Genomic DNA, 22,335 nt, shown 5'->3' with positions numbered 1-22,335 from the left:
TTTCAGATGGATTACAAGGGAATTAACTTTGTTTCTGATCTACTTGCTAGTTCGGGTGGAGAGGGTCTCTTTGTATAGCTTTAGATCTATGTTCCCATAATTTTATTGTGATGGACTGCTCATGTACACCCTTTTGAATTAATACGTTTATTTGTTGAAAATGAAAAAAAAAAGGTGAAAACAGAGCTTACTACAACCAGCAGGTTATGTTTTCATCCCATCAAATAGATTTCCTAGGTCCAAGGATTAACCAGATCAGATGATTGTAATCTTCTATTTATTATATTTCTCCCTAAGCATCTCTAATAGAATCTCCAATGACTCAAACAGCCATAGTTAGTGCCATTTGTATGTCTTATATCCAGAATGCAATTTTTCAAGCAATATGAAACACCATATTTATATGAAACCTGTATGTTGCTTTCATAAGGTATATCTCCTGATGTACAGAAGCTATAGTCTATCATGGATTCAATTGAACATAGACGAAGGATCCACAACTCTATGCAACTAGTATTCACTGCAAACTATCCCCTCCTGTGAAATAGGAAATGTTCTGTTTCTTTGACACCCTAGCTCCAAACTAGGAAATCTTCTTCTGCTTCTTAGCCTGCCATTCTTTGATTTCAGCATCAATCTTTGCTTTCACATTTGCATGGAAACCCCGGTATGGTTCATAAGCACAGGACATTTGAAGAGCCTGCAACAACCAATAATGAAGTATGCCCAACTTACTCTTAAAATAAGAGAAACATCACAGAATTGAAAAAGCTTTAGAAAATTACCTCTAGCAAAACAAAGAAAGGAGCCATCAAAAAGGCTTGAACAAGGTTGTCCAAAAGAGCAGGTGCCCGTTTCTACACAAGTATAAAATAAGTTGTATAAACCTGAATGGTAATGATGAATCATGTTTCAAATTAGAACAATAAATCACCTCAAAGACCCCATGGCCTATGAACTGTCCAGTCCAACAGAACAACTGCGCTGCCAGAACAACCTGAAGAATAATTGAAATTAAATGAGAAACAAGATGCCTCAACAATATATGCAATCTTGAAAAATAGAACATATGAAATACTAATTGCTCAGGAGTTAGGTTTAACAACCAGAAACTTCAACAAGAGACTGGTGGCTGGTCCAACTGTCCAAGTTGTCTAGAGTACTAAATGCTCATGAGTTAGGTTTAACAACCAGAAACTTCAACAAGAGACTGGTGGCTGATCCAGGTTGACCATAACCTTTCTTAGAGTACAAAATTAAAGTAGGATTTTAGTTTGTCAGATGTTCCATATAACTGGCCACTTTCATAATTTTTGAAACTATTACAATTAGTGATTAATGTTGCAGGGATCATCTCCTCTCCTAGCGACATATGCATTTCAAATGGAATCAAAATGGCTTTTTCTTCTTTAAAAGAAAATCCTGGATGACCCAAGACCTTTGAAAGTTGGGCACTTGAAGTGGTAGTAACGAAATACACAGAGGCATGGACATAAAATTGTAAGCTATTACAATTATACGGTGACAGCATATGGTTTAAACTGTCCATAAAGCTGTAGATTGGTGAACCAACAAAACAAGAAAAAACGTATTACTATTACCAAGTAGAAGCAAGTAGTTATTTTTTCCTAATAAATATATTGAATTAAGCAATGGGATAGCCAATATTATCATACACCAACAGACAAGGGCAAATAACTATAAAAATGTAATTTTTCCACCTTTGAAACTTTTTCCAGGAAAAAGTAAAATTCATAAGGCATGGTAAATAATAATTTATGTCATGCAAGGAAAGAAACAAAAAAGAAAATCCAAAAACTGTTTCATAGGTAGTGTCAGAATTTTAGACCTGTCCAACATTGGTAGTTTGTCCATCTACAAGAGCCAATACACATTCAATTTGCCAAGAAGCTTCTTCCCTTGGCCCAACTTAAGCACAAGAAACAAAGATGGACAAGCTTAGAATTTATAGATTCATTGTTGCATTCATTGATTAAATGTGCACTATGTGCCTCAATCGTCTATGAAGCTTATATTCCTTTGGGCTCCAAAGTAACTTTATCTCACTTTTGTTTGTCCAAGATCTTATACATGCTTCTGGAAGCTAAGGATTTTGTGAACTCACTGCCAAGAAAGCTGCATCATTAGGCTTTGGACACACAGACCCAACCATATAATGTAAAGTTTCTTCTATTTTTTACCATAAGCTAATCCTTCAAGACACTGTTACATTTGCATCACTGTAATACGTACTCTTTTTTTTTCAAACATAACCACGATAAAACATTAAGGGTGATCAAGAAAAACTGAAAAACCGAACCGAACCAAAAATTCCGGTTAACCAAACCAACCGGTATACATATATTACTTTTTTGATAAGAAGCGGTAACTTTCGTTAAAGATAATAAAAGGAGAGTACATATTTATGTATATTATATATAGTTTATATTATTTATATATTATAAATGAATATATATATATGCATTATAAATTATAAATATATATATATTTATGATATAATATTTTATATTTATTATATATAATATTATGAATATAGAAAACCAAAAAACTGACAAACTGAACCAACAGTTAACCAAACCTATCAACCGGTTGACCAATCAGATTCAATTCGGTTTCGGTTACCGGTTTTCCAAAAGCCAGTACTATCAGTTCGGTTTAGAAAAAAGGCCAACGGTTCAGTTAACGGAACCATGAGCACCCCTATAAAACATAACTAGTAAGCTATCCTTTTCATATATTCAGAAGGTGCTTTAATATGTCTGATATTTTTTACAGATCTTATCTTGCTTTTTTAACCTTTTTGAGAACTGAAATATGCATGATTCCCGTCTTGTGCATGATCAATACAACTCAAATCCATACATCAAAGATTCAAAGTACACCTGCCAACCATAACTAATCTATTCATTGCTGAAATTTTAGTAGGCAGCAAATCAATATCTATTTGAGATGATTAAAATAACCGGAACAATTTCAATAATATTTCATTTTAATATTTGGCTCCTGTATATCCAATGTTTAAAAACCAACCCAGAGGCCGAACCATTTTTGCCTCCAGGTCACCGGTTCGATCGGCCAGGTCGAATGGTTCAGACCGTTCCACATCGTCATATACATGTATTAAGTATATATACTTATATATGTGTATATATACATATATACATATGTATAAATATATGTGTATATATGTATAAATATATATTTATCAATAAATAATGTATAAATATGTTTTAGATATGTTATATGTATTTTTATATTTCATTTATATTTTTTAACTCAGTTTTTTATTTTTTTATTTATAAAAAAATATTAAAAATTGTAATTTGAGGCCAAAAAGGGTTTCTTTTTCGCGAAAATAGTGGGGAAAGGCGCCTACAACACCTTGGGACACATAGATCTCGAAAAGTTACCCAAATTCAAAAAAAAAAAACCAATCGGATATCGGAGTGCAAAGTTATGGCCTTCAAAAGTTTGCATACATTGAGTGTGCAACCCATGACCCGGTGACCGGGTTGAACTGGTCAGCAGTTGAACCAGCTGGGTCAAACGGTTCTTGACCAAGTCAATGGTTTTTTACCATCTGACGGGTCTTGACTGAACTGGACCCAAAATTTTGGCCGAGTGACGGTTCGACCGGTAGTCAACGGCGGGTTGAAAACACTGTGTATGTCTATATATATATTGGTATTCAGTAACCAGTCCAAACAGTAGGTCTTTTGCTGTAATCACTGAATGACAATTGATAACATAAACTTCAAAAGCATCCAAATTTAAAACAAAACATCCATGACAATCCGAATCTTCAAGTCAACTATTAATATCATATAACTGTTCTTCCTATTATACACTGAGAATGATATGGTCCAAGTTTTATGGTTGTCATCATTATGAATCTTTCATTGCCCTGACCCTGTTACCTGCTGGAGTATTTGTTATGTTCCTCTATTCTATAACCAGGAAGCTTCATTTGTTACTATGTTCCATATGCATTTAACCTAATGCCCCATGCTGAGTTACCACATCCTATTCTTGCCCTATTCCTCTTTTTAAGTCCAGCTTTCCTGAAGTCTCCTTAATAGGTTACCTCCTAGTATTCTCTTTCTTTTCCACAACAAAGTTAATATGATTGAAAAGGCAATCACCTAGATATCTCCATTGTTGGAAATGCTGAATTTCTCATTATAGAACCATCAAGAAAGAGATGAGTCCCAAATTTATTCTAAGCTCAAACTTTTATTTGGCTCTGTACAGTCTAAACATCCATAGCTATTTTGTTAACCTCATAATGCTTGTTTTTTGTGCAATTAAAGATAAAATGCTTCTATAGCATTGCTGCAAAACCCCAGTGGGAAAAAATGAGGAAAAGAATATAAAACCCTATCAGACTGCGACCACCATTCAGGAACATGAAGACAAGAGAGTTTTGGCCTCTTGGGATTTATTGATCCAATTATCCAGGTCCTCAGAGAGAGAGCATTCTCATTATTCAGTGCAGACTCATGTCAAATTTGGAATAAAAAAGACCCAAATTCTGAATTGAGTTTAAGCATTTCAAGTATTTTCTAGCATTAAGGAACGTAGAATCAAAGTAGCAAAGGAGCATAGAAACATCAAAACTCAGAAAAGATGTTCTCCAAACAGTCTGATATATGAGACTTCCTACAATGCAATACCCTAGCACAGAATGATAAAAATTCTGCTTAAGGCTAACATGAAATGCCACAAATTGATCAATAGAAAACAAAAACTGAAGGGCCATTCTAACTTGTGCAGGGTTAAAAAAATCAACACCCAACAACATATGATGCAAAAGAAGAAATTATGTTCTTTTACTCAGAGATGACCATATTCGATTTGGGAGAGGTTCTTTTTGAATGTTGATCACAACTGTGCAAATGATAAACTTAGCAGTGATTTGCCAAGTCACTGACAAAGGTCCATGGGAATGAAAGGCAAAAGCATTAAGCTTTTAATATTGAAGTTGCAGGGATTAGAAAAATGTAAAGGAAAGAAGGATGAAAACCAAAGAGACATAATGATAACATAAGATGAACAGAACTGGTTGAAGAAGCAGAGAATCCAGAAACAATTCCTAAATACCACAACTAAGTCAGATAAACAAAAGTAAATCAAGGAAAACAAGGTAATTTCTGATTAATATAACAAAAAAGAAGATAGAAAACCAACAAGCCAACTAACTTAGATCTGTCAGTTATGAAAAAAAAATGAAAAGGTCACACAGTGTTAACCATTTCAACTGTGTCCTAAAATACCAATTCTTTGATAAGAATACAAATAACCAAAGGGAAAATAAAAAACAAAGAAAATAGGACTGCAGCAAGCAAATAACAGAAGTAGGCTTTACGCGGTGAAAACTATCAGAATGAACAAAGGAACGCCTGACTATACTACAACTAATAAACCAATCACATGAAGGACTATTACATAATACTATTAAGGGTCTTGGGATGGGTGAACTGGATATGGCCTTAACATTTGACATTTTCTCACATAAAGCGGCTACTCTGAGCAACCTGTGTTCTCACAATTGTCAACCCAAGATTCTACCGTGCACCAAGGAATGGCCCCGAGAAAACCCATCAGATCTAGAATTAGAAGAACACAGGATAGGGGAGAAAAGATTCCACATCTGAAAGAGACAACTATCCGACACAAAGCAAATGAGTTACTAACATCTTTATCAAAAAGAAAAGGAAAAAAAGAGTACTAACATGATGTATTTATCATTAGAAACTTACAGATTGTATAGTAATTCCAACTACACGAAATCAATACATCTTTTGCAACACATTATTCACATAGAAAGATAAAACAAATATTAAGTTTACTTTTCACCTTACAGAGTTATTCAGAGTAAGAGAAATGACATTAGAACTCCAGAAGAAATAGAATTTACCAATAGTGAATAACCATGATGACAAGAATGAAAGGACAGAAAGTTAAAATGACTTGATTTAAATATCAAAATAGTAGAAGTAAAAACTACACTAGTTTGTGAACAAAACAGAAACATTTTCCTTCTAATCGTTTATTGTGAAAAGGCATAAAACAAACAAAATATCCCCTTGGTAATGACAGATGAATCAAAGACAGAATTTTTCATCACACAGCAAATAATTACTCACACATAGGGATAAAACAAACAAAAAGTTCCAAAATAACAGAATTCGATACCCAAGTTGCAAAATAACATAGCAGAATAGCAAAACAACCCCATCAATGTACCATTCGGTAGAAAGATACAATATCTAATTCCACAAAATAATAGAAACCCACATCAGATTCGTGAACAAGGAGAAATAAAGAGCTCGCAATTACCTTCCAAGCAAGGGAATAGCCAAGTTTGGTTGCAAGAGAACTGCTCCCGACCCAACAGAAGAAACAGAGAAGGGCAGCCAAGGAACCAGCTTTTTTATCGAAGGCAATGTAGAACAACGCGTAGATCAAAGTTAACAAGAACCCGAAATTGAAAACCAAGTTAACGTTGCTCCCGAAAGGAGAGAATTCAATGTGAGGGAGGCCGAAAAGAGAAGGTGTGAAGTAAAGAAGAACAAGAGATGTAAAGAAGATTGGCCAAACAAACAACATATGTATGAATATGTTTACAGGGTTGCTATGATACGCCCCATAGAATGCGAAATGCTTCTCGAGGTCAAACAATCCAGTCCTCCCCATTGAAACAGTTCTGAGAAACTGCGAAGAATCTAAAAGAGCAAACCACTGTTTTGGGTAAATTCAATCAAACAAATAGAGGATTCAAGAGTCAAGAACATAACTTCAGAGAAAAGCGACAAATTTGTGAGATGAGGAATCAATAATGCCCAAAAATAAATATTGTTAGCTGAAATCGTAAGGAGGAAGCAAGGTCCAGTGAGAGACGTTTCTGGTGCACCGGGGCTATGCGGGTGATAGAAAATGATAAAACAAAGAGTTGATTCCAAAATTCCAATCTCGTGCTAAACAAAAAAAAAAAAGAGCAGCCTTGTCCACGGAGGAGACCGTCGCTGACCACAAAACCATCTCTATCTATCTATTCTATTTATTTTGATTTGATGACCAGCCCATCTGATATTTTAAAATTTACAGTCCTAGTTACTCTCAACTTAATTCCTTTCTATTCTCGTCAAAAACCCATGAGTAATTACTCAACCATGTGGTCCATGTACGTCGAGTCCGGCCGGCTAGTGGCTGGCTACCCATAACCTAGTTACTCTCAACTTAATGAGACTGGATCTGCCACCTATACACTTATCCACGAAATGCCACTGTCACACATTTCAAACTTAGTATGTTACCATTAATGGATTGTAACTTGTAAGTGGCGTTGACTAAACCGTTTATTTCTAATATGGCAAAGCCAGTTTATTAAATTAAAAAGGGTGATTAAGTATTTGCTAGTGTAACAGCCCATACTGTGTATATGTGCGAAAATATGATATTTAGATATAATTTTCAATGCATGAAATCAAATCAAAGCAACTATTTGTTTTATATAATAAATATTAATTGTTTGAAAAAATTAGAGAGTTGATTAATCTTATTAAATAATAATTTAAAAGATATCAGAGATTTTTTTTCTGCAGATGTCAAAATACTGGAAAAGGCTTAAAATTGTTGCTTCACAGTGTTGGGCAATTGGGAGATCATACCTCAAACCCATAAAGCCCCCTAACCCTACTGCAAGCTAAATTTGATCCTAAGTCTTCCTGGCGATTATATGGAGACTTTACCAACCAACTGGTTGACACTTTGTCACGGGATGTTTAAAATTAAATTAATAAAAAAATCTTCATTTATTATTGTTTGCATAAAAAATTAAAAAATAGAAACAAAAAACTTAAATATTTTAAAAACCCTTAGTATAAATATTGATATGAATAAATTATTTTTCAAAAATTTATGAATAAATTATTTTCAAAAATTTATGAATTTATGAATTACTAATTACTAAAAATATGAAATAAAATATTTAGTAAATCAAATAGATTCCATCTTTTTATGTTTTCATCAAACGTATCTTTTTAGGCCTTGTTTGTTTACAAGTTTACAATTTACTTGAGTAAGTGCACTTACTCAGGTAAATGTTTCATTCACTTACTCATATTCTTTTGATTCCTATGTAAATAATATAATTATATTTTTACTCATAAAAAAAATTAATGTTAAAATGAGTAAATTTATCCCATTATGTTTTATAATTTTTTCCTAAGTGGAAAAATAGTTTATCCACATGAGAGATTGATAAGTTTTAGTGAGTTTTTCTTTTGATTTCTTATAAACAAGGGCAACTTTTTGTCCAAAATATCAATAAAAGATAATATTTTTATAAAATAACAAAAACAAAATGGTTTTTTTTTTTAAATATCAACAAAGGACAATGATACTGTTCATCATCCTCCTCTCCACTGCCCTTCGTCTGGTGATGGAGGCTGGAATTCTCTCTGCAGCTCTGGTGATGAGATTTTCGTTGAGTATATTAAGAAGAACGGCCACGGAAGCTGGAGATCACTTCCTAATCACGCAGGTTTGCTTTTTCCATCTTTCTTTCATTTTCTTCGCCATTAACGAGCATTCCATCTAATCTGTTCAGCATCCTAGCGGTTTAAGACTTGAAATCCTGTTAAATGTTTCATCAATACCTACGATGGTTCCTTTATTCGTTTTCCTCCTTTTTTTTTCTAAAATACATTTGGATATGATTGATCAAAGGCAATGAAAGAACTTTGTATCTCTCTGTCTATTACGACTTCGAAGAGTTTTGCCCCACTCTTTTCCAGGATTGAGTGAGTGAGTGAGTTTGTGGTGGATCGTATCGGGGCAACTAATGAACAAGTAAAACGAGTTGTCCGAGTCGGTTTAATCTTGGTGCTGACTGCTGAGCATCGTTATCCAGATGTCATACACCATTATATCGACACGTTTAAGATGTTTCGAAATGCTTTGAACACTTGTTTTTTTGGTTAATCCGATATGCATGAACCATGAGGATTCCGGATCTGAAACCCAATTACGAGTAAACACGTTATTTGCTGTAATCTGAAAACAGTACGAATGGATGACGTGTTTACTTCCAATTGAATTTTTTTAGTCCGTTCTCTACTTGTTTGCAGTCACCGAAAGCTGAAGATGATTCATCAAAGTTGCAGAGGGAATTCCGGCCTCCATCACCAAAGGAAGGGCAGAGGAAGACGATAAACAGTATTATTATCCTTCGTTGATATTTTTCAAAAAAAAGTTATTTTATTTTTGTTATTTTATAAAAATATTATGTTTTATTGATATTCAGGGCAAAAAGTTGCCTTTATATATATGCAAGAAAACCCTTTCTCTTTACGGTGAGCCCAGTAATTAATGCAAAAAAGATGTTATAAAGTTAGTCAATATGCAATGGGAAAGAGATCCATTTGACCCTTACCTGATAAATCTTTGTATAGTTGGGAATAGTGACAATAAAGGGAATTGATGCCACTTCAAAGGGATACAATGTCAATGTCATAACCGGAGGTTTTGGAAGTTACAATTTGTTGTGACCATACGAACAAATAAAAATTGGGTAAAATATAAAAACCTCCCTTGAATGGGCATGAATTTAGGTCAAATTAAACGGTTCAGGCCAATAAACAAATTAAGCAGAATTATTTACAAAAACAACTCAAGGGATAGAACCTTTTAGAAAGATAGCACTCGAGTTGAGAACAATTTATAAGAGCAATTAAAAGCATGTGCATTAATTGAGTTGTAAAATTAGCAAAGACGAAATATAAGAAGATTCCAGAATATGGAGGTCTAAACACTATTGATTAAGGATGATTTGACTTAATCTATGAAAAGGTTATACGTAGACGTTGACTCAGCATGAGCGACAACCCAGCGTTGAAGCCCGGTGCGCCTAGGTGATAGGCCTACGAAATAGTCCGCTACGTTACAGCTCATGAGGGGAGGAGTCCGCTGCAACACGAACTCCGGGCTCCCCGTGCTATCTTTAAAGAGATACTCCGAGGCAACTGTAGCTCGTGAACTAAAGTTATTAGCTCGTCTGAGCTCCTTAACAAACGAGTCATTCTGAGGACCAATTCCATCAAGGGTGATCCTGGGGTGTTTCAAGCTCGCCACAAAATAGCTCGCGAACGAGCCGCACTAGCGCTCTTCAAGAAGATCCCGACTGATAGACCGTACCGGTCAGACTGTGCCATATCCTCTATTGACGGTGCAGTCCCAGTCCTTTTGACAGTCTGCGTCCACGTCTCTCAACAAGCAAAGGCGTGCCTGCCACTTTGGAAACGTGTCACTCACCCGGGCAAAGCGTACGCCACAACGGCCACCTGCGCAGCCCTGGCAAGTAACGGCTGTGGTAGGAGCCCAGTGGCAGTTATGTCCGACCTAATGTGAGTGTCCCTATAAAAGCCCTCAGGGCAGAAGAGAAACTTCTTCTTGAATCTCTGACCGCTTGAACATAGTGGTAACGCGCTATCCTCACTCTTAGCCTTTCGTCTTTCCCTTGCTTCTATCGAGAACTGACTTAAGCATCGGAGTGTCCCCGCCGGGCAGCCCCCCAAGGGATTCTTCTTATTCTTCCCCGTCTCAGGTGTCTTCAAGGAGCCACACGAATGCCAGCTAGGAGTGACCGGATTGCGCCGCATCATTTGACGTCGTCTGTGGGAAACGCTTCAAAAGGCTTTTCTCTCTAAACCCTCACGGTTCTTTTCTTCCTTGAAAAAATCCAACTCTCATTGCTTTCTCTAGCAACATCGGACGAAGCACGGAAATGGGTAACTTCAGGGAACAACCCCAGCTTCCTACCGTCTGTATCAGACAGTTCACTGTCCCCCTCTCAACGGACGGAATCCCCAGCTTGAATGTGCCTCTCACAGTGGCACCTGTCATCGCCCCACTCCCTGCTACAATTGGAGCGACGTTCACCGAACCTTCGGTCGTGCACCCAGTGGCCAGCCCAAACCAACTGGAGGACTTGATGCAGTGCATTCGGGCCATGCAGGCCCAAATGCAACAGTTCCAGCAACTTCAGCTCTATCAACAACACGTACTGCACCAGGTCTCCCAGTATCAGTATCAACAGCAGTTCCCCTAACTGCCTCAACCTTAACTTCAGCTGCAATTCCCGCCTCGGCACCCAACCTTGCAGCAAGCTAAGTCTCGCCGCCAGGACGAGCACCCCTTTGGCCAAGGAGAGGGACCCCAAAACCTCCCAAAAAACCAGGCCTCCCCCCGCGGCAGACGAGAGAGACCGGCTACCCCGGTCTCGCCGCAGGCGAACAGGTCGGGAGGACCCCAGCTCGCCAAGTCTACATCACCTCGGCAGTCGAAGTTTGAAACCCTAACCCTTGAAAACCGGTTTGAGATCCTGGCAACAAACTCCAAGCGGGATCCCTCTGTGCACAGCCATCACCAGCAGACCGGGCTACTTCCTGCACAAACCATTCCAGACAGCGCAGAGGTGAGCAGCACGAACACCGAGCACACCAAGAAGCAGAGACGCCGCCGCCGAGCTTGCCGATTTGTCACCCGCGATTTGCCCGAGCTCATGGGCAAAGAAGAGGTAAGCTCAGCCGAAGTCAAAGCTCCCCTCCTCTCGGTTTCATCCCCCTGTCTTCCGAACTCCTGGCAGCCCCAATGCCCAAAGACTTCAAGCTCCCCCCTCTTGACAAGTATGACGGGTCGTTTGACCCGAATGATCATGTAGATGCCTTTCAGTCACAGATGCACCTGGCGAGAGCCAGTGAATCGTGCATGTGCGTGGCCTTCTCTACTACTTTTAGAGGAGCGGCCCGCACGTGGTACCAGAATTTGGCACCTGGGTCGATAAGAAGTTGGGCGCAGTTCGCACAAACCTTTGTGTCCCACTTCGTCACCAGCAAACGGTGCCTGCGAATTGAAGAAAGCCTCCTCATCATAGTGCAGAGAGAGGGAGAGTCCATCCGGGGCTATATCAAGCGGTTCAACGATGCTTGTATGTAGATACCACGCCTGGACCCTGTTGTACGCCTTGCAGCAGCCAAGAAGGGCGTGACACACAAAGAGTTCAAATGGCACATGGTCGTCAACCAACCAGCGACCATAACCGAGTTTCTGAAGCTTGCAGACAGATTCATAGCCACCGAAGAGTAGATCAACCAAAAGGGCGAGGGCGCGCCCGAAAAAATAACGAGGGAAGGAGAGCTTTCCAGTCAAGGGGACAGCCGGAAGAAAAAGGACACAGCTCGGGGGGCAAGACCGGGTCAGTTTTCCCGACCTCCTGTAGTGGATCGATCTGATTACACCCCACTGAACGCGAAGCAGGCTGAAATCCTGATGGCGATCAAGGACACCCCGTACGTGAAGTGGCCACTCCGTCTGAGGGGGAATCCCAATGAAAGAAATAAGAATTTGTATTGCAGTTTTCACCAAGATCACGGTCACAGTACCGAGAGTTGTAAAAACCTCCGCGACGAGATAGAGGAGCTCATCCGTCGCGGATATCTAAGAAACTTTGTACAGAATAATAATAATAGTAATAAAATAGGTCGACAAGGAGAGCACGGTAAGGATGCTCCCGAGTCCAGCAGCAGGCCGGCCGAACAACTGCAGAGGCAACCTCCGGAGGAGAGGCTAGTTCGGGGGACCATCCACATGATAGTGGGAGGTTCGATCGTTGCGGGTTGCACTTCAACAGTAGCTTGGACGTCGGTTCGTGAGGCCACCCGGGAGGATCAGAACCCCCCAAAGCGGCCAAGGACAGAAGAGCCAATTTTCTTCACAGAAGATGATGCGTGAGGAGTCCACTACCCCCACGACGATGCGCTTGTGATAAAGCTAAGAATCAACAACTTCGAGGTCAGGCGCGTACTCGTCGACTCAGGCAGCTCAGCGGACATCCTCTTCAAAGCCGCGTTTGACCAGCTTCAGTTGCAGAGAGGCGACCTGAGGCTTACAGACACTCCTTTGGTAGGCTTCAGCGGAGAAGAAGTCCGACCCCTTGGGAAAGTAACAATACCTGTGGAAGTTGGCACATGGCCTTGCGTGGTCAGGTTCAAGCACGACTTCCTGGTGGTCGTGACCCCCTCCCCCTACAATGCCATAATAGGTCGACCGATCACCCATGTCCTACGGGCGGTGGTCTGCACTTACCATCTGGCTATGAAGTTTCCAACAGACTTCGGTGTGGGGGTAGCGCGGGGGCGACCAGCTCGAATCCCGCAAGTGCTATGTCGTCGCCCTGAAGGGAAAAACCAAGGTGGCCGATGACCTCGAGCTGGAGCGGCCTGTGGAGCAAAGCGGAGAACGAGTCGCGCCCACAGAAGAAACAGTCACAGTTCCGACCTCCGCCACAGACCCAGCTCGGACGCTTTAGATCGACGCTTCTATCCAGGAACCTCTACGATCCGAACTGGTAAGTTTCTTACTTCAAAATTTAGATATTTTTGCATGGTCCACGACAAAGATGCCTAGTATAGACCACGAACTCATAACTCACAAGCTGAATACTAATCCTGTAGTTAGGCCCGTTAGACAGAAGAAACGCAACCTAGCCCCAGAGCGGTGGAAAGCGGTTGACGAGGAGGTCGAAAAGCTCCTCGCGGCTGACTTCATAAGAGAACTCCACTAATGGGTAGCCAACCCCGTCCGGGTAAAAAATGCCAATGGCAAATGGCGCATGTGCGTCGACTACACCGACCTGAACCGGGCTTGCCCAAAATATTGCTTCCCGCTCCCCAAAATCGACCGCTTGGTGGACGCGACCTCAGGGCACGAGCTGCTAAGTTTCTTGGATGCCTATTCGGGCTATAACCAAATTAAGATGGACCCGGTGGACGAAGAAAAGACTGTCTTCATCACGGAATTTGGTCTATATTGTTACAAGGTTATGCCCTTCGGGTTGAAAAACGTAAGGGCAACCTTTCAAAGGCTTGTAAATAAGTTGTTTGCGCCGTTAATCGGCAAAAAGTAGTAGAATGCTATGTAGACGACATGGTCGTCAAAACTCAATTCTCACATGAATTAATACAAGATTTGCATTCTGTTTTGAAATTCTGCGTAAGTTTAATATGAGACCGAACCCAAACAAGTGTGTATTTGGTGTGACCTCGGGCAAGTTCCTAAGATACATCGTTAACCGGCGTGGCATCGAAGCCAACCCGAATAAGATTAAGGCCATTTTAGATATGAGACCACCCCGGAAGCTGAAGGAGGTTCAGAGGTTGAATGGCCGCATAGCCGCTCTGAGCCATTTCATGTCTAAATCGGCAGACCGCTGTCTATCATTCTTCAAGGCAATTAAGAGCAAAGGGTTCGAATGGACCCAAGATTGCCAGCTCGTGTTCGACGAGCTCAAGAAATACCTCGCTAGTGTGCCGACCTTAACCCGGCCCGAGGAGGGCGATGTTTTAGAACTGTACCTCTCGGCGAGCGACGAAGTGGTCAGTTCGGTACTAAAAAAGGAAGTAGATCGGGTCCAATGACCCATCTATTATGTTAGTAAAGTATTGCAGGGAGCAGAAACGAGATACCCGGAGATGAAAAAGCTAGCATACGCATTGATAATTGCAGCTCAGAAGCTCCGCCCATACTTCCAAGCTCATACTATTATCGTCCTCACCGACAAACCTCTGAGGCAAGTGTTGCTTAAACCCGAGATCTCTGATCGGTTGACGAAGTGGGCCGTTGAGCTCAGCGAGTACGACCTCCCGTACAAGCCGTGAACTACCATTAAGGCCCAAGCCTTAGCAGATTTCATAGCCGAATGTACTTTCAGTTCCGAAGTCCCCAGGCCGGTCGAGCACGAGGCTCCCAGCTCGGATGAGCCCGAAGCTCCCAAGCCAATCGAGTCCGAACCCCGTGAAGTAGCAGCCAGTGTGGCATCTCTCCTAGCTCAGCCAACCGCGAGCTGGGATGAGGAGCCCTGGATCCTTCACGTAGATGGCTCCTCAAACCAACAGGGCAACGGAGCCGGAATAGTTCTACACGGCCCAAGCGGCACAAAACTGGAATACGTACTACGCTTCAAGTTCGCGGCGTCTAACAATGAAGCAGAGTACGAGGCGTTGATAGCTGGACTAGCCCTAGCCAGAGAAGTAAAAGCAAAGCACATTGTTATCTGCAGCGATTCCTAGCTTGTGGTTAACCAGGTCACCGGCGAGTATGAAGCTCGTGAGCTAACCATGATTGCCTACTTGACCAAAGTTAGAGAGGCCTTGCTCGACTTCCAGTCACACTTCATTAGACAGATCCCTAGGTCGGAGAATGCTGAGGCCGACGCCCTGTCCAAGTTAGCCAGCACTAGCGACACCACCATGAGAACCGTGTACATAGAGGACCTGTCTCGGCCTAGCATTCTCAGGGGGGCAGAGGAGGTTGCTCCTGTCGTTCAAGCAGAGCCGAGCTAGATTGACCTTCTCACGAGCTTTTTGCTACACGAGACCCTCCCTGCAGATCGCAATGCAGCCAAAAGGGTGCAGCGCCAGGTAGCCAAATACGTCATGATAGACGAGCGGCTGTACAGGAGATCCTACACGCTCCCCTATCTGCGTTGCTTGCGGCCTACCGAAGCCGAGCTCGTACTCCACGACACTCATGAGGGGTTGTGCGGCGGGCACTTGGGGGGTAGAGCCCTTGCCCAGAAAGCGCTTCGACAGGGGTATTATTGGCCAACAATGAAGGCAGACGCTATTGAGCTCGTTAAAAAATGTGACAAATGCCAGAGACATGCTAATATTCACCACCAACCCACTGCCGACCTCAAGTATCTCACCAGTCTGTGGCCCTTTGCACAGTGGGGCATCGATCTACTCGAGTCATTCCCGCCAGCAACGGGTGGAAGGAAGTTCTTAGTGGTAGCAGTGGACTATTTTACCAAGTGGGTAGAAGTTGAACCCCTCGTAACAATCACGGCCCGAAATGTTCAAAACTTCTTTTGGAAAAACATTGTATGCTGCTTCGGATTACCTCGAGTATTGATTTCCGACAACAGCAAACAGTTCGAAGACATCAAATTCCAAGACTGGTGCCAAGACGTGGGAATCCGACAGAACTTTACTTCAGTCGCACACCCTCAAACAAACGGTCAGGCAGAAGTAACGAATAGAGCCATCCTCCGCGGATTAAAGGCACGGTTGGACCGAGCTAAAGGATTGTGGGCAGATGAACTACCCAGTGTTCTGTGGGCATATCGGACCACAGAGAAGACCGCCACAGGAGAAACACCCTTCAATCTCACTTATGGCACTGAAGCAGTAATCCCTGCAGAGATCGAAGTGCCCACGCTGCGACTAGAAGCATACAGTGATCAGACGAACGGAGATGAGCTACGTACCAACCTCGATCTACTCGACGAAGTAAGGGACCTCGCGTACATCAGAACCGTAGCCTACCAGCAGAGAGTAGCTCTATACTATAATGCCAGGGTCAAGAGGCGGAACCTCCGCGTTGGCGACCTGGTCCTTCGTAAAGTTATGGTACCTGAGCCTGGCGTTGGCAAGCTCGGGTCCAACTGGGAAGGTCCCTACCGAGTGAAGCGAGTTCTCGGGGAAGGAACGTACGAGCTCGAGACCCTTGAAGGGAAACAAGTACCTCGGGCATGGAATATCGTCAACTTGAGACAATACTACCTGTAACAACCGAGTAGGCCACGGGCCGCTCCCAAAGCCTAAGGGCAAAAATGCCGAGCTAACACGATCTCGGCGCAGCCAAACCCAATCGTCTCCAAGGTAGCTTGTCAAGGTGAGGAGTGTACGCAGCTCGGGTTTAAACCCCACCAAATGTGGCTAGTCCTAGTACAACGATTGAAGTAAAGAATGACCAACGGACAAATAGTTTGGGTGCACGTAGCAATCGACTCGTGCACCATGGAGGTGCCTTACTTCGTGTAAATAGCTCTAATAGCTTAGGTATCGAGATCACCTTAGCAAAGATACAAAGAGTTCATCATACTCAGAAGGAAAGAACTTTCATTGTCACTTCAAAAAAAAAAAGAGAAGAAAGAAGAAAAATAACAAATGCGGTAACCGAGCTAAACAGCTCAGGAAAGTTTGACTAACACAGGGCACAACCGCCCAACCAAAGACTTGTGAAAGATCAGGTTTATGACACCCGGAAGCCACCAGAAGCCCAGAGAAACGCCGCATCAAGGATCCGCCTCCTCATCCTCTGGGGAGTTAGGCTCCTCTTCCTCTGCTTGGTCCACCGTCTCAGGAGACAGACCCTTCATAGTAATGTCATCGAGGTTGAGTCCGGAGAACTTCTTCCGAACCAGCCACCGGCAAAGCTTAAACCCCGAGCGGTACAAACCCGAACCATACTCCGCCTGGAGGTCCTGAAATTTCTAGGAGTCTTTAAAATCCTAGACCGCTTTCTCTCGCTCAGCCTCCACCATCTGATCAAAGTTTCGAGTCCGATTTAGAAGAGTGGACTCCAAGTCCCGCACCTGCTGCCTAAGGAGCTCCCTCTCCGCCGCCATCCTCGATGATTCCTCCCTGTAACGTGTGCTCTCTTCAGAAAGCCGGGTGATTTAAGCCTCTTGGTCGTGGACGAGCAGCTCCTGAGACTTGCTCCCCTTGCGGGCTTCTGGTTGGAAGCCCGCTGGTCGAGGGCGTCGACGCGATGGATGCGCATCTGGAGAGCCATGGCATGGATGGAGGAATTCACCTGCTGACGGAAAAGAATTTCAGATGACAGCGGAAAAGGGCAAACCAAGAGAGAAAAAGGGAAAAAGGTCACTTACCACCATGCAATGGGCAGAGGCGAACGCAGAGAGGTCCCCGGGCTCCATGTTTCCCTACTGAGTGACCTCGTCATTAGTGATCGCCTTCCGGCTCCTCCAATGAGCCACCAGATAATCATTTACCCCTTCCTAGTTTCCCACTGGGAACTGGGGGTAAGGACAGGGCTGAAGGGGATTACAGGGAGCCTCCCCTGGTTGAGGGAGCTCGTTTCCCCCAGGGTTAATCCCACTAGCCCCCTCAGGTGGGGGCATCAGAACCTCGGGCGGAGGAGAGGGTAGAACCGGCTCGGCAGACCCAAACTCAGTACTTCCCGAAGGGAGGGTCCGGTCGGGGCGCGTCCTCTTCGCATGGCGTCTCTGGCTGCCCGAGAGAAGGCGGCGCGAATTGGCACTGGACATGATGGCTGCCAAAAGACCACAAGATATTAGTCCGACAAGAAACAAAATACATGTGTACACAATATTGTCACAAGGCACTATGCGACCTAAAAGGCCGACCTACCCGGGCTCAAGCATGCCTGCACGAGATTCTCCTCGGTCAAGTAGTCCGAGCAAAGGAAGCCTACCGACGCCCAGGACAGCATCGTTTTCCGAATTTCAGGGTCCAGCTCGGCCCCGGGGTCCTAGATGGCACCCCTCCAAGTAGTAGGGAAGGGCCACCCCTCGGGGTTACGGACCACAAAGTAATCCTGCTTCCAGGCGGGAATCTTATTCGGCAGCTCGTACAAGAGCTTATAGTCGCGGCGGGGAGAGAGGTAATAAAAGCGCCTCTCCAGAGGAACCCCAAGAGCAGCGTTCTTTATACAAAGGATAGAGACAAAAATATCAAGGTCCAAAGGAAGGCAGTACTCATAACACAGCAATATAGTCCCAACCATGTTTCGAATGTCGTTGTTCCTGAAAGATTACTATATCATTGGGACCATGCTCCCAAGGAAAGTTGTCAGTAGGGAGGCTGTAAACCAGGTCCCCAGGGAGGCGAAAGTAGCGGATCAGAGACCTGAGTCTCTCCGCTATCATCAAGGAAGGGCCAAAGGTATCAAGCTCCCTCCCCCTAGAAGTAGATGCCATGTCGCCAGAGGCCTCCCGAGCCTTCGGGATCTGCTCCCATGCTCCCGCCGAGCTCGAGGGAGCATCATCATCCTGGCTATTGCCCATGTGATAGGTGTGGTATGGGTACCCAGACATGGCTGACAGCGATTGGGACTCACCAGAGTAGACGGAACAGAGCAAACTGAGGAACTCGGGTAGACTAGGTGAAGTGCGCGACCTCAGAATCCAAAGACAGCAAGATGGCGTGGGAGAAAATAAGGCCCGAGGGGGCCCCCTATTTATAGTCTCCACCCTTTCAATTTGACGGCCCGGATCAAAGCAGATCCAACGGCCCGCGGGTGCCCGCCTTCTGAAAACTGAAGGCGATTGGCGGCACGTCTTCCACAATTAAGGTAGTTGCAGCTGCACGATGTTCGGAGTTAAAAGCCACCTCAGCACATTTTCGGAATCCGAAAAGTCAGGAAAATCAGAAAATCTCTTGATTCCAGCAAATGCATTTAATAAGGGCAGTCAATCAAGTTTGAATTTCGGTCAAATCAGTCCATCGCGCTTCATAGACTCCCCGCGCTAAGGCAGTACCCTTAGCTCGAGGAGTGGGGGGCTATTGATGAAGGATGATTTGACCCAACCTATGAAAAGGTGACACGTAGACGCTGACTCAGCATGAGCGACAGCCCAGCGTTGAAGCCCGGTGCGCCCAGGTGACGGGCCCACGAAACAGTCCGCTACGTTACAGCTCACGAGGGGAGGAGTCCGCTGCAATACGAACTCCGGGCTCCCCGTGCTATCTTTAAAGAGATACTCCGAGGCAACTGTAGCTCGCGAGCTAAAGTTATTAGCTCGCCTGAGCTCCCTAGAGAACGACTCATTCTGAGGACCAATTCCATCAAGGGTGATCCTGGAGTGTTTCAAGCTCGCCAAAAAATAGCTCACGAACGAGCCGCACTAGCGCTCTTCAAGAAGCTCTCGACTAACAGACCGTACCGGTCAGACTGCGCCATATCCTCTACTGACGGCGCAGTCCCAGTCCTTTCGATAGTCTGCGTCTATGTCTCTCAGCAGGCGAAGGCGTGCCTGCCACTTTGGAAACGTGTCACTCACCCGGGCGAAGCGTACGCCACAACGGCCACCTGCGCAGCCTTGGCAGGTAACGGCTGTGGCAGGGCTTAGTGGCGGTTATGCCCGACCTAATGTGAGTGTCCCTATAAAAGCCCTTAGGGCAGAAGAGAAACTTCTTCTTGAATCTCTGACCTCTTGAACATAGTGGTAACGCGCTATCCTCACTCTTAGCTTTCGTCTTTCCCTTGCTTCTACTGAGTACTGACTTAAGCATCGGAGTGTCCCCGCCGGGCAGCCCCCCAAAGGATTCTTCTTATTCTTCCCTGTCTCAGATGTCTTCGAGGGGCCACACGAATGCCAGTTAGGAGTGACCGGATTGCGCCGCATCAACTATAAATAGGGCACCATAGGGACCCAATTTTATAATTCACCATTAAACCCATCATGGAAGGAGAGAAACCCGTATTTTCTCTCTCCTCTCTCTCTCTTTGTAACCACCGCCGTTCTCCCTTAGACTTTCGGAGTTAGACCAATACTATTGTCTTACCAGAGCTGCTTGACATACATTTGTTAGGGCAAGTTTTTACATAATTCAAAATGTCAGATTTACCCTTTTAGACCACTCTAATTGAAGAATTTACAAAGTCTTCACTCTTTTCAATTTGACCCAAGTAATATTTTTAGCTAAAGTTAAAAGTTATTTCTTTTAGTATTTTCAGAAAATAATAATACATTAGGCCAACGCTTTCCATCTATAACAATGATGGAAAAGAGGTAACTGTAGTTTTTCTCAAAACTACAGGGTACGCTTTTTTCTTTACCCATCAAAATTTGTAAGGTGGGTTCCAGTCAAACATCTCCCGATAAAGTCTCATCATTTCTCATACTATCATCTGGAGATATTTCCAATATAAGGTCGGGATGTTATGTGGGGTACTGTGGGCACTGATGTGAACTCTTAGTCAAACCAGTACGCAGTGTCTTGTGGATAGCATATCCCGGTTCACCTTGTAGGGGCATCGATCCTCACTATTTCTATTTGGTTGCAATGGTCCAATGTGGCACAAGATCAAATGTACACATCTACGAGCTCTTTGTGTTATGTCTAGTAGGGTTTACCTTGCATCCTTCTTGGTCCCCATCCCCCAATTTGTCCCTACAACCTGGATCGTCTATTTCTACTAAGGCTCCATTTGGAAGGAGTATAAATACAAACATGTAGAGTGTAAAATTTTGTATTTGTACTGTATATATTTGTATTTGTGCTCCTTTCAAACTGAGCCTTAGGTTGTGTTTGATTGCAATCAAATAAATTTGTATTGATGCAAAATTATGATAATGCAAATGATTTGAGTTTAAATTCTGATATATTTTTGTCTCAAATTTTAATTTATTTTGTTTTGACTATAGTACAAATGAAGTAAATTAAGATCTGAAGCAGAATAAAGTAAAACCCAAAACAAAATTAAATGAGAATTTGCATTTTTTTCATTTGCACTTCCATACATTTGTATTAATGAAAATACAATTGCACTTCAACCAAACACATCCTAAAGGAAAATGGCATGCATTACATTTGGATGATATTAATGAAGAGGAGAAAAAAGATAGGGATATTTATGCAGGTAGCATGGTTTTCAAAACTGGACCAGATCGGATGGTTGGATCAAAAAAGCTGGGAACTGATCAGGTCTGTTTTACTCCAAAACCGTTATTTTGCCAAAAACCATTGATTTGGTCAATAAATCATCAACCGGAGCAGTCAAACCGTTCGAACTGTCCAAATCCAATGGTTTTGAATGTTTTTATTTTTTGTCAAAATGAGCCGTCCGTTCAATTTGAACAATCAAACCGTTAGACCCATAAAGCAGACCCCTGACCCGTTCGTTGTTCGGTTTAGTTTTAAAAACCTGGGTGGGTAGAAAGTAGTAGGTAAACATAAATGAGGTACCTAAATATGACAACATAATTATTGTAAAGGAATTTAAATTCTAGCGGGAAACGCTGTTTTTGGCATGTTTTCACGAAATCAATTTCCATTATTATTATTTTTTATTCTAAGAATCATTTGTAAGTTTGTTGTATATATTGGCAGGTTAAAAATGGCAAAAGGACTTGAGCCTCCCCAAGGTTTTTTTTAAATACTAAAACATCCCCTCACCTTTTAAATTGGATTTAGACCTCCCTGTCAGTGATGTTAATGGACCCAGGCCTCCCTTTCCTTCCATATTTGTTAGTAAATGACATAATGTGCAATTTAGGCTCAATTTGAAAGGAATACAAATATAAATATGTAGGGTGTAAAACATTGTATTTTATATTATTTTATATATATTTATATCGTACATATTTGCATTTATACTCTTTCTAAACTGAGCCTTAAGCTCTTTTAAAAATACAGTTCTACCCTTTATTAAATTCTTACCCATTTCTTGCAACTTCCTCCAGAAGAAAACCAGTCGTCCTGA

General features: G+C 42.7%; 1 protein-coding gene across 1 annotated transcript; it reads right to left on the bottom strand.

Annotated features, from left to right (window-relative positions):
• Positions 1-260: 260 nt before the first annotated feature.
• LOC104598091 (2-hydroxy-palmitic acid dioxygenase mpo1-like) lies at positions 261-7,054 on the bottom strand. Its single transcript, XM_010259991.3, has 4 exons — positions 6,361-7,054; positions 935-997; positions 786-857; positions 261-700 (listed from the first exon to the last, which is right to left on the bottom strand). Exons 1-4 carry the CDS (start codon positions 6,715-6,717, stop codon positions 584-586), a joined length of 609 nt encoding a protein of 202 aa, XP_010258293.1. The 5' UTR covers positions 6,718-7,054; the 3' UTR covers positions 261-583.
• Positions 7,055-22,335: the final 15,281 nt, after the last annotated feature.

Source organism: Nelumbo nucifera, chromosome 4 (genome assembly GCF_055504915.1).
Source record: "Nelumbo nucifera cultivar China Antique chromosome 4, China Antique-T2T, whole genome shotgun sequence".
Classification (NCBI taxonomy): Eukaryota; Viridiplantae; Streptophyta; class Magnoliopsida; order Proteales; family Nelumbonaceae; genus Nelumbo; species Nelumbo nucifera.
The sequence above is the reverse complement of the archived record's forward strand: the minus strand, read 5'-3'. Positions and strand labels throughout refer to the sequence as shown.